Here is an 18,907-nt window from a genome sequence, read left to right as displayed (position 1 = left end):
TCTCCAGAATGAGATAAAAGCTCCTAAAGGGTTTTATCACCAGGATATAAACCTTTTAAAAGCTTTTGCCTCTCAAAACTCAAGGTGAATATGAAAGTCGATTTAATTTCAGCTGAAAGGAAGGCTGGGATTGGACTAAGCTGTTGTTGATGATAGTTAACATTTAGTGAATCAACATCTAAATACACACATGTTTATATTTCTGTAAGACTTGTTGAAATTTTTATCTCTTTTCAATTTGGCTATTTTAGACTTGTAATTATGTTTTGTTAATAGAAGGGAGCTTTTTAAAAATAGAAAAATCTACAAGTGAGTGAAAATACACTGAAATTCAGTTTTCAAGCCCAATCTGGGAAACCAGTTTACTGGGATTATACAAGCACTAGAGGCCGGTGCATGAAATTCATGCATGGGGGGGGGGGGGTGTACCTCAGCCTGGCCTGCAACGACGTCAGCATTCCTCACCCCAGCCTCTAGCCAGAGGCCCCTCCCTATCCTCCGCACAGCCTCTGGGAAGATGCTTGTCCTGGGGCCTCCTCAGGGCCCCAGCCCACGACGCACGGAAGCTCGGGTACTTGGGGGCTTGGGCTTCCAGGTCCTGCTACCCCGGCACCCATAGGGCTCTGTCAGCGTCAAGAACTGGGAAGATCCATTTTTCTGGCTCCGTCAGCATCAGGAACTGGAAAGATCCATTTTTCTGGGTCCTCCCCTCCCTCCGTGAGGCTGGGGCGGGGACGCTGGGCTCGCTTTACCATGAGCTCAGCGTCCCTCACCCCGACCTCTGGCCAGAGGCCCCTTCCCTCCCTCTGCGGCCAAGGAGCAGACGCTGGGCTCGCGTTGCCTGGGCGATGCCTCTAGCGTCTGCCCTGGCCGCTATGTGTGCCGCCGTTTTGTCATGGAGTGACGGTTAATTTGCATATTACTCTTTTATTAGATAGGATTCCTTGCACCCTACAGAGACGAGAAAGAACAGGGTTCTCATGCTATCTGCAAACACTGAACCTATGTAATGATGACAAAAAACACAGGCTGCCACAATCTGGAGTCACATTTCTGGCATGAAAATAAAAGGGGTATGCCCAGTTCCTGCTACTTCATTTACTGAGTTGGCTCTAACAGAACTTGCTCACAAAGGGTTTAGTTGCTGTTATCCACCAGGAAAATTGTCAATGAGCTGCCACTCTTTCACTGCCTCCTGCCCAGGCTGGCCAGTGGGGCTTTTTCCTATGTGGTGGGGAATCACCAGGAAGCAGGAGTGGGGGAGGGGAGCAAACAGCCTTTTGTTGGTGTGTTTTTATTTAAAAAAAGAACACAAAAATGTAAAACAAAAACCCATTTATAATAGAAAATCCTATGTAATAAAAAGCTAATATACACATTGTCCCCTCGGGAGTTCGACTGCTCACTATGACGTGTGCTGACCACCAGGGGGTGGTGCGGAATGAAGGAAGACTCTGGCCAGCAGCTGGCAGCCAGGAGAAGGGATGCCCCAATGGGCCCCGTTGACTGCCAGGCCTAGGGACCCTACCTGTGCACGAATTTCATGCACCGGGCCTCTAGTTTACATATAAGCAGGAAAAAAAATTCATCATACTACCACTCAGACATTTTCAAGCCAGGTTTGCATTTTTTGTTTTATACTTTTTATCATTATTGTTTTTCCAGCCTTTGAAAGCTGGCAATGTTACAAATGTATATAATGCAGAAAGATATGGTCCCCATAACCTCAACTTCCAGAGATCATCACTGGGGACATTTTAATTCTGCTCTTCTTAAGCGGTAACCCTCCCTTGCCTCTATTGGCTTGTCTTGCTTTTAATACTTGTAACTAGTTTTGCTTAACTGGATTTTTCCTTTTTAAACTTTTTTCCTTTCGTTGGCTTCAACCTCTGCAAACATTCTTATTTTTAATTTTTGGATAGAGAAGTTTGAACACAAAAGTAGACAGAATGGTATAATGAACCCCCTTGTTCCCATCATCCAGCCCCGGGAACCCTGAAAATATAGCCAATCCACCCCATTCACACCTACCCCTCTCCCAGTCCTTATTATTTGGATTTGCTAATTTTGTAACTACCTTTAAGGGTCTTTCTTGGTCCCTCTGACTTCACTCTCTTTTAGAAATGAGAAAGGACCAAATGCCCGCCTTGCGCCTCATGAGCTGTACTCAGCTCTCTGTCCCAGGCCCGACCGGCTGACCTGGGCTTTCCCCGCTCACTGTGAAATGCCTGGAAACTCCCAGACACAAGGTGTGCCAGCTGCACATGTGCAGCTCCTAGTCCTCTTTCCTGGTAATGAAGGAGGCCATTGCTCAAATCACTTGGAAAGGGAAATGTGGAACTTACTACCTGGGTGTTCCTCTTCATGCTGTTCATATAAATTTAAACTTAGATTCCTGAGAATTAAATTGAACATGACAAAAAGTTTTGTGTGGGTAGTTTAGCTGAGTACTTGAAGCTTGATAGAGCCCTTTGTAATAATGAAGGGAAAGATTTTCTAAGCTGATTAGTTCCAGAAGGTGAGCTCACCATTTATGGAGTTTGCAGCTAAAGATCCTCATCAACTCTCTGTGGATGGCATAGAAAATTTTTGAAAGGCAATCTGCAGACTCTTCAAATCCTGGCTTTCAGAAGAACCTGAGAAGTCATCTTGTATAGCCCCCTTCTCATACATGGGTACCTTGCATTGCATTCAGATTTATTTGTCCCAGAAATTTTTCTCTTTTGACTTCTTTTAAGTTTATGAAATATCCTCAAACCATCACCACGTCATAGCTAGGGAGCACTGCCATGGCTTGCTGTATCAGTGGTCAACTTTTGTGTTTGATTGCATAACCAAATACCACACAATTGGAATATGTCAGCATTTGAGTTGTCCCTCTTACCTAGCAACTCAATCAGTGTTTCCACCAAAGTCAGGGAATTTGCTTACCCCAATTAAAAGATGGAGTTTGTTGTGTGGCCACAAGGTGATCCAAGCCCAGTTATTTCTCAGCTATGGAATCTGTCTCTAAAATTCAATAGGACCAAACTAAGGCTAGGGCCCTCATCCTGGCTGACTGTGCTGCCAAAAGTGAAGCCCATCACAGCTGGGGATGTCTGGACAGCAGAAAAGTCCCATTCTCTCAGGTCTCTACATTGGATTACCCTTTCTGAGCTTCCAGAGTACTGTTTTCTATCTCTCTAAGACTCATGTTGCTGAGAAGACTGGCCACAGGGTCAAGAGAGTGATTTAAGTAAGATCATCATGTTCCCGCTGTGTTGGCTGGATGGAAACGGGTCTGCGGGATGGGGAATCCCACTTTTATTGTATCTTTTAGTGTGTCTTTTACATTTTGCTTCTTTTCATCATCTACCTTTGTTCACCAAATGTATTTATTCACTGAAGGGTCGATTTAATTTTTTTGCCTGTTAGCACCATTCCCAAGAGATTGTGGTCTTATTCAGGCTCATTGTTTTCAGTTCAGTATGGCCTTAGCAGAACCATGGTGGCAGGGTGACTGTCTTATTACAGGTGGGAAATACATTAGTAGGATCATGGTGTGCAGAGTGAAGGAGGTGACAGTGTGAGAAGTGAATGTGGCATATCCAATTAATGTTGCTTTGCTGCTTAAAACTCACCAGTGGTTTCCCATTGCACTTGAAATAAAATCTACATGCTTCTTCCTGCCACCACAGGGCATCTCTCATTGTGGCCCCATCTACCTCAATAGCCTCCTGGCTTCCAATTCTCCCGTCTTTCCATTCTTCTATTTCTTAGATGCACCAGGCTTGCTCCCAGCTTTGACCCTTTGTTCTGGTTATTCTCCTACCTTGATGCTCTCCCTCATACCATGATGTGACGTGGTTCTTTTCAGACATACATCTCAATTTATTTACTCAAAGAAACCTTCCTAACTAAATCTGAGATGGACCTAGACATTTTTATCACCTCACCCTAATTTTATTTACTTTAAAGTCCTTTTTACTATGTTAAGTAATCTTATCACTTAATTATTTGCTTACTGTCTTCTCTCCCCCATTATAATGTGAGCTCCACAAGGGAAGGGACCTTGTCAATCTTGTTGACTTGTATGTACCCAGAACCTAGAAAAGTACCTGCCACACGTAGTAGGAGCTTACTAAGTATTTATTGGTGGCTAATTGAATGAATGAAGACGGTCATTAGAAACACGTTTGAAGTAGATGGTGAGGATTATGAGGTGACTCAGAGCCACGCCATGTGGGTATTTAGCCTGAAGGAGAGAAGATCCAGGGGACCTCATGCTATCTAAATATTCAAAGCTGGTGCTACCCCAAAAGCAGAGCTCAACCCTACTGGAAGAGGTCTACCCCGTCACTGTTTCTCTTAGCCAGGTTGCTGTCCTCTGAGAAGATGGCATTGTTCTGGAGAGCCCAATGAGGTAGAACTGCACCAACAAGTGGAAATTTAGTGAGATGTATTTTGTCTTCAAAGGCGGGAATTTTTAAAACACAATTCCTTATTGTTGAAAATATTATATATGTACCCTTTTTTTTCAAAGGAGGAACTTTTTTCTTATTGTTGCTATCTGAGGAAGAAGTGGACTGTGCTGGGAAGTAGTGATTTCTAAGTTGCCTGAGACATACAAGAATAGGTTGGACACCCTTTGGGAGAACCAGGTGTGGGGACTGCAGGCTTACCCCATCGGTGGTGGAGATCTGTGTTTTGGAAAGAGTACAGTGTGGAGAATGGGTTTGAGAAATGGCAGGGAGATCCACGAGTAGGTTGTTAGATTTTCCTCCAGAGAAACGATGGTGGCTCTAGCCAAGAATGGGATGGTGGGCAGAAGAGAGACAGGCAGTCTGAAGAGGCGTTGGGAGGTAGAGTTCAGAGTACTTGGTGGATGCAGGTGGAGGCAGGCCCAGGTTTCCTCTATGTTTGAGCAGTGCTGCTTTAGTGGAGGTGATTCCACTTCCTGGGTGGAGAATAGGAAAAGAAAAGGTTGTGCTGGGGGTGGGGACTTTAGGAGGTGTAAGTGTGAGGTACCTGTGGAACAGCTAAGTAGCAGTTCCCAGTAGACCCTTGTATATGTCATTCTGGAGCTGGTGGCACAGAATGAGGAGACAGAAGCACAGAGATGATGCTTGAACTCATGGGAGTGGATGAGACAGTCCAGGGAGAGAGAGCAGAATGGGAAAAGAAGGTGGCCCAGGGCAGAGCTTAGAGGCATATGTACATGGGAGGGATAGGAGAGGAAGAGGAGCCTGAGAAGGAGCAGCCACAGTGTTGGACATCCAGAGTGGGGCCATAGCCAAAGGAAGAGGGTCTCAGCAAGGTTAGAAATCACCACAAGCCTCAGATGTCCTAGAAGATCAGGCCAAGTCAGGCCTAAAAAGGTTTGAATTTAATGACACAAAGGCCATTAGTGACCTGGACAAATGCAATCATTTTTGCTAGTGAAATACACTTAACAGCATTGTTCCCCTACACTCTGGATTAAAAGGAGTGTCCCACTGGTCAAGAAGAGCCTCTGTCACCACGGTCCAATCTTAGCAGTGGGTAAAGGTGAGATCAAGTGACCCAGGTCTGAAAGGCCCTGGTCTCACCCTTGGCAAGGCAGGGGAAGCATGATATTGCCACCTATAATAAGACAGTCACCCTGCCACCAGCTAAAGATGACTGTAAGCTAGAAGTTTAGAAAGGGATTGTTGGACCTCAAGGGCTTTAGTTAAGTAGAACTAGAGTTGACAGCTTAGTGGTTACTCTAGAATCAGGCCCTGCTACAAGTGGCCAAGGAGATTGGCAATGGGAACCAAAAAAAAAAGCATCTGCAGGGTCAGAGATGTGACTGGGTACAAGGCTGAGAAAATTCCTGACAGGACTTATGAATCCATAGCAAGAATGTGGCTTCTATGGAATCAGAAGACATAGAGAGGCATTTCTAGCTGTGGTCCACTGAGATGAAAAATTGGGTTATATCATGTCCTAAAGTTTTGGTGACATTGGCGGAATTGAGGGGTGGTAATAAAAGGAGCAAAGGCTCGAAATCTGACCTGGTTTTGAATCCAGGGTTTATTACTTACCAGCCAGGTAAACCTGGACAAGTGACTTGGAACCTCTCTGAGTCTTAGATGATCCATCAGTGAAATACGGTTTACATGGCTATTGCCAGAGCTACATTAATGTGTGTGAAGACCCTGGCACAAAGGAGACATTAAACCAAATGGTCACTGCTGCTGTCCTTGTTATCATTTTTGTGATCATCAATGTCAACATTGCATTTATGTTGTTATAAATTATAAAACACTAGACATGTTCTTATTGAAGTAAAAACAGATTTCAGCTCAACTTGCTCCCTGCAGTAAGGTTTTGTAACTGTCCTCTTTCATAGCACTAGTAACATTATATTGTCACCACATTGGTATATCTGCCAACCACCTTAGGCTGTGAGCTCCTCTAATGGAGGGATTACCTCTTAACAGAGGTCCAGTGCTGAAATAAACTAGGGCTCTATTTCTGAGTATCATGGATCTGTGTAAGGAAGCGCTTTCTCGTGACCAAAGCTCTTCAGAAATGGAACAGTGGCCCTAACCAGTGGTCAAGGACAACGGGGATTGGGGCATGCGTGGGGAGGGGTTTGGGATGGGAATGGGGGGATGAGGACAAATATGTGATACCTTAATCAATAAAGAAATTTAAAAAAGAAATAAAAGGGGGGGGGGAAAGAAATGGAGCAGTGGCTTCAAAATATGAGCTCCACCCCCTTGAGACTGTGTCGGGGGCCACCTGACAGGCACACAGCAGGGAACAGCTGAATGACTGAAAGGCTAGTGTAGAAGATGGTTCTTAAGCCCCTGCTTTAGGTTTTGTTAGTGTTTTAATTAGATGAAGCAGTTCTGATATCTTCTCAGGTTCATTCAGAGGAGCATTTGTATTCATTTAAGTCTGCAGAGTTCGCCAGGCATGGCTGGCCTGGGGACTCTTCTTCCTCCCTCTCCTTCCACAGCTCTTCAGAACTCACAAGACTCACCTTAGCCCCAGGAGATGAAAATGTTTTAATGTAAAGAAAAAATTTAGAGAATACTTTTATATGGAAGACGGTATTTTTTAAAACATCAAATTTGTCCTAAATGTTTTGGCGGCATATATTATATAACCTTTTGGATTTATATTTTCTCTTTCATAGAATAAAAACTACAGTACAACTACCTCAAGAGTTCTGCAAGTTCACATTATGTAAATATATGTAATAAAATATTTACTTAGGGTTTCCATTAAAAATGTCCAAAGGAGAGAATACAAGAGCTTCTCTTTACTGGTTTTAGAGGCTCTGCTGGGAATTCTGAGTGAAATTTAAGCCTCTCAAATATGTTTTGATTGGCCTCCTTCATATTTTATCTCCTGTAATGAACTCTTTGTCAGTTTGTCAATTTTGACTAAGGACAGAAAGTTCATGTGTAGTAACAACACACAGACTGAATTTAAGATTATGGTTTATATCATGATGTAATAATCCTCTCTCTTTTCCTTTAGTCAATATTTACCTGTTAGGCCAATATATTATAATTCTGACTTCAAAAGAAGACACTTGGTTTTACCTTCTTCAAGTGTTGGCTTTAGATACTTGTAATATCAAAATTGGAAGTTGAGCTGTCTGAGACTGTTGGCCACATTCTCTTGGGGTTGAGTTCCTCGATCATCGCAGGGCAGGTTTCACTGTTCCCCATGACCCAACAACACAGCTGCGTGGCTCTCAGAATGAGGCAGCTGAACTTTGAGCCACACTGTTTTCTCTCAGCCTTTCAGACAGTCCTTTCTCCTCTGTGGGAAATTGGTCTGTTATCCCATAGCAGCAGGATCTCTTAGGTGGACTTAGGTTTTTCTAATGTATTAATGTTAAAGGATTGGGCAGGAAAACCCAGTGAATGTCCAGTAGGAGGGTGGTCTCTGAGTAAAGAATGCTTTTCCTCCCCTGAATCCCTTAACTACCCCATTTTTAAATGTTTTTCCATTTTAAAAACTGGGGGAAGAATCATCCCCCAGTGAAGAAGGAATAGGAGGACAATAAATAGCTATAAGATTTTCAGATAAATGTGTGAAACCTTATCCAGGTAACAGAGAAGCACGTTTGTGATATGTTAGCAAACTCTTCTAAGTAAACTTGGATATCAATCAGGATTCTTTCTTTTTGGTGGCTTATAAACAACAACATTTACTTCTTACAGTTCTGGAGGCTGGGAAGTCCAAGATCAAAGAGCCAACACACTTAGTGTCTATGAGGGTCTGCTTCCTAGTTCATAGATAGATAGTGGTCTTCCCACTGTGACCTCACATGGTGGAGGACTCAGTCAGGATTGTTTCAGTGAGGTCGCCATGACCGAATCACTCATGAATTGCCAAGTCCACAGATAGTCTAGTTGCGAGTTCAGCTGGATCCTGGAGTTCAAATGAGGTCATCATGATTTCTCCCTTTATTTCTTAGACCTATTATTTACTATATTGGCATGATTATATGACAAAGAAATTTCCTTGGCAATTCTGGACTTAACAATGGACCTTACTGTCTCTGGATTCGGAGAGAGACACTTTTTCCTGAAGTCCAAATTCAGTCCCTGAAAACAGACTCAGAATAGATCTACTTGAGTCATATACCTATGCCTAAACCAGTAACTGTGAACAGGGATGAGGTGTAATAGAATTACACCAAGTATATATTTAAATTTAAACAAATTCACTTTTGTGCTCATATCATCAGTATGCTTCTGTCTGCATACTTCTACACGTTTATTTCACATGTGTGCTCTTTTTCATATTCTGTTCATTTTGTGTATTTTCATATATATATGGAAGTGTGTGTGTATGTGTAATTACATATACTACATTTGATAGATGATTTATAGGATTTTCAAGAGTAAATCTTAAATAACTTCACTGGTCCCCAGCCCAGCTTTAGATGCAATTCCATTGGCCTGAATCATCTGACCATCTCTAGTGGAACTGATAGGGAATGCAGTGCCTGTTGAAAAACAGCTTCCCCAGTAAGGGAAAGGGCATTTCCTTTCTAAAAGGAAAACAAGAAGGGTCTTTTGCCAGAAGGGAAAAAGCAACTGGCAAAGCAATTATTGATTTATTCACTCAACAGGTATTGCTGAGTGTCTACTGTGTCAGGCATTCTTCTAGGCACTGGGCCTACAACAGTGAACTTTACACCAAAGCCTTTCCTTTCCGGAGCTTACACTGTAGGGAGAGAGACAGACATTGGAGTAACGCAGTGCAGATATGCTGTGATATCTGGTAGTGATGAGACCTCTGAAGAATGGTCATGACAGGCATCTTCAGTTATGGGTTGAGTGTTTTAATAGTGCAGCTGGAGGAAACAGGGCAGAGAATCTCTTCTTGTTCTGGGATACTCTTCAGTTAGCCCTTATAAGGTAAGAAGGATCTTGATAGGCAAGTCCTGTTGAGATTATCTCAAGTGTAAGAAAAAGCACAAGCCAAGCCAGCATCTGAATGGGATGGAGTAAGACATGTTCTGGGAATGGGAAGAAATTTGCCATGACAGCTGCATATAGCGCATGTGGAGGTTAAGGTCATAAGGCTGGTGTGATAGATTGGGTGAGACCATGCAAAAACAAGAGTAGCAGGCTAGGGAGTGGCATCACCAGATCCATGGTTATGAAGATGAATGGAAACAGTATGGAAGGTTGGGTATGAGGCTGCGTACATCAAGGGAGAAAGGCCAGATGTGGGGCTGAAAGCAGGGTGTTGTCAGATGGACTGGACAGCAGAGCTTTCAGAGGCAGAGTCTGTAGGATTTTGGGACCAACTTGCTTCTAGTGACCTGAAATGACTTGTTCATCATCTAAAATGAGTCTTCTTTTGCAAGTCTACTAATGTTTTGTTAAAGACAGGAAGCCTTTAGAAATGGGAAACACACCTGGCTGTCATGGCTCAGTGGTTGAGCGTTGAACTATGAACCAGGAGGTCACAGTTAATTCCTGGTCAGAGCATATGCCTGGGTTGCGGATTCCCAGTGTGGGACATGCAGGAGGCAGCCAATCAATGACTCTCTCTCATCATTGATGTTTCCATCTCTCTCTCTCTCCATCTCCCTTCTTCTCTGAAATTAATAAAAATATTTAATTTAAAGAGAGAAGTGGGAAACATATTGTGAAAATGGTTAATGTTGTTTGTTCAGGATAAAAATCTCATCAAGTAACAACAGTGAAGTTATGGGAGTAGGTAGAGCGCCCATCGAGACTGGAAAGGGTCCCCATTGGCCTCTGAGAGTGACATGTGTTCTTGGGAAGAGTTCTTGGGAGGGATTGCTGTTGCCTTCCAGACCAGGCTGATGGACTTTCTTGTGTCTTTACAGGCAGCACCTATGAAGTGGGAGTTCACATTGCCGACGTCAGTTACTTTGTCCCTGAGGGCTCTGAATTGGATCAAGTGGCTGCTCAGAGAGCTACAAGTGTCTACTTGGTTCAGAAGGTAAAAATCAGTCTCTAGTGTCTTGGATTGAAAAATGTGCTTCTATTTAGTCCTCTTCCCTTCTTTTAAATTTTTTTAAATTTCTCTTTAAACAAAAAATTCCTGAGGACAGCAACCTTGTCTGAATATCTTTTTTCACATCTAATAAGGTCTAAAAAAAAAAAAAAGTTTTCCCTGGAAAAATACTTGTCCTCTATTATTGCATGTTTTCCTGTTAGGCCTTTATATGTTCAATAGGAATGAAATTAAAGAGATACGAAGGCAAGATACAGGTATTCATCTCTAGCCTTCCTATAGACCCTGACACGTAAGTAATGCAGACAAGTAGTCAGCTTCAGCAAGAAATGAGGAAAAATAATTGCTTGCAAACTATCATTCCAAATAAAGCAGGGCTCAGCAAACTCAGCCACAGCAGCCACCATTTTTATAAACTTTTATTGTAACACAGTCACACTCGTTCACTTATGTAGTATCTATTAAACGGCCATACTATAGAATAATGGAATGAAAGTTTACTACTAGCCTTTTAAGAAAAAGTTTTTTTGTGTTTTTTAAAAAGATTTTTAAAATTGATTTTTAGAGAGAAAGGAAGGCACCCTACCAGGATTAAGCCTGCAACCCGGGCATGTGCCCTGACTGGGATTTAAACTGGCAACCTTTTGTTGCACTGGACTCAACCAAGTGAGCCACACCTCCCAGGGTGTTTTGACTCCTGTTCTAAAGGGTGGAGTTCATCTGCCCTTGCCCTGCCCTTTACAAGATACCCTGGATTCTCAGAGATGGAAAAGCAAAGGGAGCCAAGGATATACCATCTGCCTAGTCTTGATTCTGCCATTCCTGATGAGGCACTGAGTCTATAGGCCTCCTTTAACAAGTATTCAATGGGCACCAGTGTCTTCCTGGCACTGCACTTAGCCCTGGGGACGGTGATGAGTAAAAGACCATATGTGAGTTATTTCTACCCCCTTACTGAAGCTCATGAATTCTTCCAACTTCTTTTCTCCTCCATTCATCTGCTTATTTGGTTATATCATGACTTTCACTTCCAGTGTTCTCCCGGGTTCTGAAAATTGTCCCCGACAATTTCATGTCCGTGCTCATAGATGGCTCTGTGGCACCACCTCCATACCCACCCCTCCCCATCACACTATTGCCAAAGATATACCATCTATGCCCATATCCCAAATGTATAATTACCCTGGAGCCCAAAGCTTCTAAGACTGCCCAGCAATTATAGTATACAGTCAGCCCTCTGTATCCACTGATTTTGTATCCCTGGATCCAAACAACTACATATTTAAAACATTCAGGGGGAAAACAGTTATGTTGTTGCTGACATGTACTATGTAGTTAGCCCTGTGATGGTTACGTCTGTACTAAACATGTATAGACTTTTTTTCTTGTTATTCCCTAAACTATACAGTATAACAACTATTTACATAGCATTTACATTGTATTAGGGATTATAAGTAATCTAGGGATGAGTTAAAGGTTGTGCATGGGTTCTATGCAAATACAACATACACCATTTAATATAAGGGACTTGAGCATTTTCGGATTTTGGTATCTGTGGGGGTTGTCCTGAAACCCGTCCCCCATGGATACTGAGGGATGACTGTACTTCCTTTTCAAGTCTGAAACCAAGGCTTTCTACAAATAGAGACGTCAACTGTGTCAGGGGTTTCTCAGCCTCTCTGTCTTTGCTGTGGAGCCCACTTCTGCCAGGACTTCTGCTACTTAAATACAGCCATCATGGAAAGTTCCCATGATTCCCACAGACCCAAAACCTCATGTAGTTCTGCTCTGGTGCACAGGATTGGTTCACCCCCACCTCAGCCCTAGTGGGCATCATCTGTGATATGTGGAAGATTAACTTCCAAACATACCTCTGCCACATCCAATAAACCTAATGTCATTTGACCTTTGAGTGCCCCAGCCGCGTGCTAGCAATGCATGGACTACATTTACTATAGCCTCAGGTTGGAGATGTCTCATCCACATCCCCTGCCCGAAAATGCAGGACCTCTTAGAGGAGGGAGATGAGACTTCAAAATCACTTTTATCTACAAAAACTATAATGTTATGATGGAAAGATAAATAAAAGTAGCAATCTCTTTGCAGACCACATAAAAGTGCATAAAAGAAATGTTCTCCCCATGTAGAAAAGTTTAACTCTGCTCTTCAAATTCAAATATTTAGGAATTTCTGTCACAATGTGAGGTTCTTCTAAGCAGGTGTCTTTCTCTTATCTAACTGCTGCATTCTCTTTTTATAGCCAGGAATTTTGTTTCAAAATTAGGAAATGATGAAACAAAATTGGGTTAAATAACTAAACATGTTTTCAGTTCTCTTTGATTTCCTGACTGTCACAGTTCTAAAATTTATTGTTGGGACTCTGCTCCTAAGCTCTGAAAGCAGGAGCTGGGTGGAGGAAGGGCCTTCATGCCTCTGAATGGCTGCGGGCTCCTGCCGCCTGCCGGCACTGCCCCAGCTTGGCAGGAGCCAGTGGCGCCGGCCTACAACCTTGGACAGCAGCAGCTTTGCCTCCGGATTCCTTGGAACCACAGCTCTGACCTTTCCTCCTACTCGTTTTTGTTTCTTAAAGGACTGTGTCCAGGAACTCTTCTGCTGTTTTCACTTTACTTTGCCTATAAAGGTCTTCTTAAAAGCTGGATGAGCTGCGTTCCTCCTCCTCAAATCCTCTGCTCTCTCATTTGGCAGAATCATTATCCCAACTCCATCAGATCGGGGAGGGAATATGTGTGGTGAGGGCGGGAGTGCCGGATATTTTCCCACCTGGAGGGAATGTGCCACTAATTGTGTTCATTCAGTGCAACTGACCTGTGAGTGACTAATGTCAGATTGCAATCTAAGCTTGATGGGGAATTCTCATGGGATCAGGACAGCATGCAGGGCAACAGATCTGGGTCCAAATACTGTCTTACTGCCTTCTAAATGAGATTCGTTTTTGTTGGGACGTTATTCACAGAAATAAGTATTTGGTTATTCTTGTTAACACTAGGGTTTACTCAGGAGGAAAGATAAATTTAAATACTGTCCATTTAAATCCCTTGAAAAAACACCTTTTTTTCTTTTCTTTTTTTAATAAAAGATATCTATTAGGCTAGGGACTATTTGCCCTAACTTAGGCCTGTCCTTCTCAGGAGGACATGCCATCTACCCAGTTAATGTTTCCCACTGTCTTCTCTGAGAGAGAAATATAATGTAATTGTAAAATTTAAGGTAATTCTTTTAAATAAGTGAATTGAGTTTTAGAAGTAAAAGAAAACCTAAACAGTTGAAACCTAAACCAAAAATTTCTGCCTATTGGCCCAAGCACTTGTGTTATTTTAGGTGTGAAACAGCTCAAATGAAAGTTCGCCCATAAATCTCTACGATATTTTATTGGTACTGCTTTATAATAGAGATCAAAGATTGGGATTGGAAGCCTGTCTTAAAGTGAAGTCCAAAAAGTTTTAAGATGTTCCTTTCTGACCCCAGCAGGTTGTCAGAATGTTGATGTTTTGTTAATGTCAAACTGTGCAACACAGAGTTGATCAAATTCAGAATTCATGGAAGTGTTGATGTGAAAAAGAAAACTCTTTAAACAGAGATGTTGGTAGGCAAGTGAATTATCTCTGTCCTTTTAAGTTGTTTATGTGTGTGAGTTGGGAGCTAGCTGAGTGCACCTCATTGTTAAAACCTCGAAGTCCTCAGAGAGGAGAAAATTCACCACGTTCTCAGGCTCAGACAGCCAGTGGGCACAGAAGGTGTGAGGGAGGTTTGGGAGCCAGCGGTGGCCTGAGCTGAGAGAGACAGAAGAGGCCTCTACAGCCCCTCCTGGTTTTGCGCAACCCAGTTAACAGCTAGCTTCCTTCAGCTATTGTAGCCCCCTTGTCACTGCTAGTCACCTCCTGTTCCTCCTTGCCTAGCTGATTGATTCTTCCCCTCTGTGGCCCTTTCGGTTGGTCACAGGGCTGTCCTGGCTAACCCGTTGCTGAACTTGGCCAGCCTACCCGCTGTGGCTTTTGCAGATGTTTCTGCTCTCTGAGGCTAATATAAGATTTTATAGTCTTGTTGGTACCCCCACCCAGCTTCCTTGGGCAGTGGTGTATTTACCTAAATGATCAATTCTCTCAGCTCTCTTAAGTTCTAGTCCAGAATGCTTAGAAAGTCGGTATTGTCCCTTTTTATCCATGACCAGCTTTTAAGCTCTGCCCTGACCCAACTTTGATCCTGACTCTGAAACATGCTTAAGAAGATTTAGCACCCTTTAATCCCCTTTCCTTTCCTGCTGCCTGAGGTGCTACTAGCCTTCATCCAGTTAGCATTTATCAAGTTCCAGCTGTGTGCCAGGTGCCAGGCTTATGAAAAGGGCCGAGATGCTGATCTTGGCCTGGGAAGTCTGAGGAGGTGGGCATGTAACAAACAATTACAATGCACTGGGCTACCTGTACTCCCAAGGTGAGGAAGTACTATAGAGAAGAGAGGTTTTATTTGCCCTGGTTGGTGGTAAGAGAGGAGCTTCCATAAGAGCCAAGAAGGCATTATAAAGCTATTGATTTTTTTGAGCAGGGCTTCAAATTATGAGTAGAAAATTTTTAGATAGACAAAAGTGGATGGAGAGGGCATTCTAGGCCCAGGCTAGGAAAAGCATGGAACTTTTCATGGAACAGTATATAGTTTAGAATTGCTGGGGTGTATGTTGCAGGGGGTGCCAAGAGATGCTACAGAGAGGCCTAGAATGGTGGGCTAAAGAGCTTGGGCTTCATTTTGAGCGCAAGCAGGGAAGTGACATGATCTTTTTTTATTAAGATGGGCAATCCCCTTAGCAACCATGTGGTTGAAGAACAGTGATGCTACAGTTATCAGTACCAGAGCCCTTTCCCTCGGTTGTGACCCCTTGAGGCTTTGAGTGACCCTCCACAGAATCATAGGGGGAGTCTACTGATGTGCTGGCATCCACCTGGAGCTCAGGAAAAGTAGAGCAATAAATGTCTGCAGCCTGTGGCTAAAATGGACATCCTGAGCACGAAGTGTTTCACATTTGCCTCCAGATTGCCTCCCCTCCCAATCTAGCAATCCATCTCACACAATAAGAGTGGGGTGAGGCAGATGGGAAAGCTCAGCTTTCACTGTGACTTTGCTGTCTCCTTAGAGGAGGGATCCCGGTGTTGTGCCTTTGCTCCTGGAGAGGCCTGGGCCACACGTGACCTGGGCCATGACCAGGCTGGTTCGCAGACTTCTCAGAGCCCTCCCTTATTAGCAGGATGAATAAAAAATCAAATTACAGAATTTAGCTCATCAACTGTCAGAGAAGGTAAAAGCAATGTACCTTAATAGAAGTGGGAATGCAGGTTATCATTGGATGGAGTTTAGTAAGAAGATGTAGAAATCTGGAGACTAATAAAGAAATCTTATCCAGAATAATTTCCACTCCGGAACTCTACTGCTATCGGGAAATATCCCAAGAGAGACAAAGGTGTCAACACTTTACCAGTGGAGATGGAGAGGGAAAAATTCATTTTAGAGAGATTTAGAAGGTAAGACCTACCAGACCTGAATACTGGTGGGTTGTAGCAGGAAGAGGAGAGTGGAGGAATCACAAAGTAACACCTAGTTGTGGTCTGTGGGAGGGGTGTGTGTGTGTCTGTGTGTGTGTGTGTGTGTGTGTGTGTGTGTGTGTGTGTCTATGTGTGTGTGTGTGTGTTGTTTGCTTGCTTATTTAACTAGGATAAGGTGCTGCTCTTAACTGAGAAAGAAAATACAGACACAGGAACAGGTGAAGGGATGAAAATGCTGACCTTTGTCTTCTATATGCAAAGTTGAAGTAGGCATGGAATGTCCAAATCAGGGTGTGCAAAGGGCAGTGTAATAGAGGGGTTTGGAGCTACCAGGAGAGGAAAGGCAGGGCTAGAGACGGGATATAGATGGTATTCATGTATCAGTGGTCATGCACACCCAGGGGTGAAGGGGCTCCTTGGGGAGAATGTGCAGAGAGAGAATAGAAAGCAAAGCCCAGAGAGAGAGGAGCACCAGGGTTGAGGGAGCCTGGGAGGGAGAAGAGACCCATAAAGACCAATACAGAGGAGCGTCTGAGTGTCCACTAGTTCTTTGTTTCAAAATATACATAGACCTATAATATGTAATATTTTACCTGACACATAGTTGTTTATATGTGCACTGAAAAAAGACAAAAGTTCTGTACCAACATGTTACCATTGTTTATCCTAAGGCATGGAGCCTCAGAATTTTTACATTCTCATGTTTTGGTTTATTGTCATCTAAAATTTCTACAGTGAACATATAATTTTTGCAATTTTAAAATGTCATATTGCCTTGAGATGTGAAAACAAACTGGAAATGAAAACAGGAAGCGAAACTATTTTGAGAACCTTACCTGAGAAGTGAAGGGAGGGCTCAGAGGGAGAGGGAGAGCTAACCTTACCTGAGAAGTGAAGGGAGGGCTCAGAGGAAGAGGGAGAGCTAAACTGAGGAGGTGAGTGTTGTCTGTTGTTGCTAAGACTGGCCTTGTATATGGTCTATAAGAAAGATATGACACCAGCAGAGCAGGTAGCTGATTGAGAAGAGCGTTGGCGGGAGGGGTGGATCAAATGTCCAGACAGAGGCCAGGCTTTAGACAAGGAGGACACTTGTACTTGTGAGGTGTCAGGGAACTGAGGCACTCAGGTGAAGTTAGAGGGGGTGGAGTCTGGAGAAACTGGTGAAGGAAAGAGCTGGAAGGATGCTTGGGAACAAGTAAATTTGACGTGCTCACCTTCTCTGTGAAGAAGAGTTGAGGTTTTCTATTGAAAATGAGGCAGAAGGCAGTTGGGCAGGAAGTTTGAGGAGAGTAATGAAGTTTTGGAATAGAGCCTGAGGGGCACAGAGGAAGGAACTAAGCAATGTAAGTGAAAGACTGCCAGCCACCACTGGGTGGGAGCTAAGGCTGGTTCAGTGGTGCACCTGCACACGGTCCATTGATTTCCTCCATCACCACTCATCTGTGAATGGCAGAAGCAGGAAAGGCAGATGATAAGCTTGACTGTGGGTCTGTAGACTTGGGACAGTGAAAGTGAGCAAGTTTGAGAACTTTGAAAGAAATAGCCACGTGGTCCATACTGAGTAGTGAAGCTAATGAGGATAAGGCAGGACTCAACTGTGGACAATCTCAGGGATGCATAAGCATCTGCACGATGCTAATAACAACTAGCAGTTTCTCAACTCCTGCAGAGACCTGGTCTTTCTTCTCTTTCTAGTTACACACCATGTTATGCATGTATCACCCCTGCTTCGGAGTCTCTCCAGGTACCATGGCAGATCTTATGCAGAGAAGTGCGCATGGGGCACTGTGCTGTTGTCCAGGCAGGTCTTCCCTGAAATAATAGGACTGTATTTAAAGCAGCTTATCAGGAGCAGCTGCCTGTCTCCCCAGCCCCATCTCCCATGGGGATCCCTGCTGTGCTCTGTTCTTGATACATGTGCCTCATGTCATAGAGCACATTCCCAGTGACCCCAGCAGAAGTCAGGCCCGATTTATGAGAGGCATGACATGCCAAACCACAGATGTGATTGTGGTTTACTCATTTTCCTTTCAAAGACATAGAAATAACCATTTATTTACAAAACTATGTGGACATAAAGACTGTTTTCTCTGAATTCCGTCTGAATTCTGCCCTAAGAAATTTTATTAAAAGGAATACTCTTTAAAATTTAAAGATAATTATACTACAAGAAAAGTGTTAATGTTTAGCTTCTTCCTGAGCACTTAGGTTCTTTGGCATCACATTGCAGTGTGAATGTTAAAATGTCATCTTCTGTATAAGATACAGGAGACCAAGCAGTGTTTATCTATAACCAGGGCAGTCCCTGTGTGTGTCCATTGTTTTTAGGGGAGAGTAGCCAAAACAGCTTATCTTATACTTAAAGTACTAGCTGCCTGTGAAAATCTTTTGTAAAGATGTTTAAGTAGAAGTCTGCCATGTATTTCATAAAATCTTCTGTGATGCAGTAAACAGTAAACATAGAAAAAAACAGGTGATTCATTTCCCAGGCAAAAGTCATTCATTCATTCAACCAAAGTGCCTGCTGTGTGTCTGGTGCTGGATAGAGAGATAGGAACAGGAGCTGGAGCTGGTCTTCATTCCTAAGGATTACATGGTCTAGTAGAGGGGAGAGGCACATAAAGAAGCAATTAGGATGAGTGTGTTAAGGGCTACAGAAGTACTGTGAAAGAGCAGGAAGGATGGAGTAAGTGACAGACGTTCAGGACTGCCTCTAGTTCTTTTTGAAAGAACGGGCTGGGGTGGGGAAGTACACAGAACATAGTACACACTCCACCTGGGGGAATCTGTATAATCTTTTTAGAAATGGTGATGAGTTGAATCTTAAAGGATGTGCAAAAGTTGGCCAGATGCCAATTATCCATACAAGTATTCCAGAAAGAGGGAACAAG

At 43.2% G+C, this 18,907-nt stretch overlaps 1 protein-coding gene across 2 annotated transcripts in view; it reads left to right on the top strand.

The window, feature by feature from the left end:
- Positions 1–18,907, top strand: part of DIS3L2 (DIS3 like 3'-5' exoribonuclease 2) — a 330,696-nt gene that overhangs the window by 207,117 nt on the left and 104,672 nt on the right. For both annotated transcript variants that reach the window (XM_028140542.2, XM_054722868.1), the window contains exon 13: positions 10,337–10,452. In XM_028140542.2, coding sequence (XP_027996343.2) covers positions 10,337–10,452 — 116 coding nt within the window. The remainder of the gene's footprint in view (positions 1–10,336; positions 10,453–18,907) is intronic.

The sequence above is a fragment of the Eptesicus fuscus genome, chromosome 11 (genome assembly GCF_027574615.1).
Source record: "Eptesicus fuscus isolate TK198812 chromosome 11, DD_ASM_mEF_20220401, whole genome shotgun sequence".
In the NCBI taxonomy this organism is placed as follows: Eukaryota; Metazoa; Chordata; class Mammalia; order Chiroptera; family Vespertilionidae; genus Eptesicus; species Eptesicus fuscus.
The sequence above is the reverse complement of the archived record's forward strand: the minus strand, read 5'-3'. Positions and strand labels throughout refer to the sequence as shown.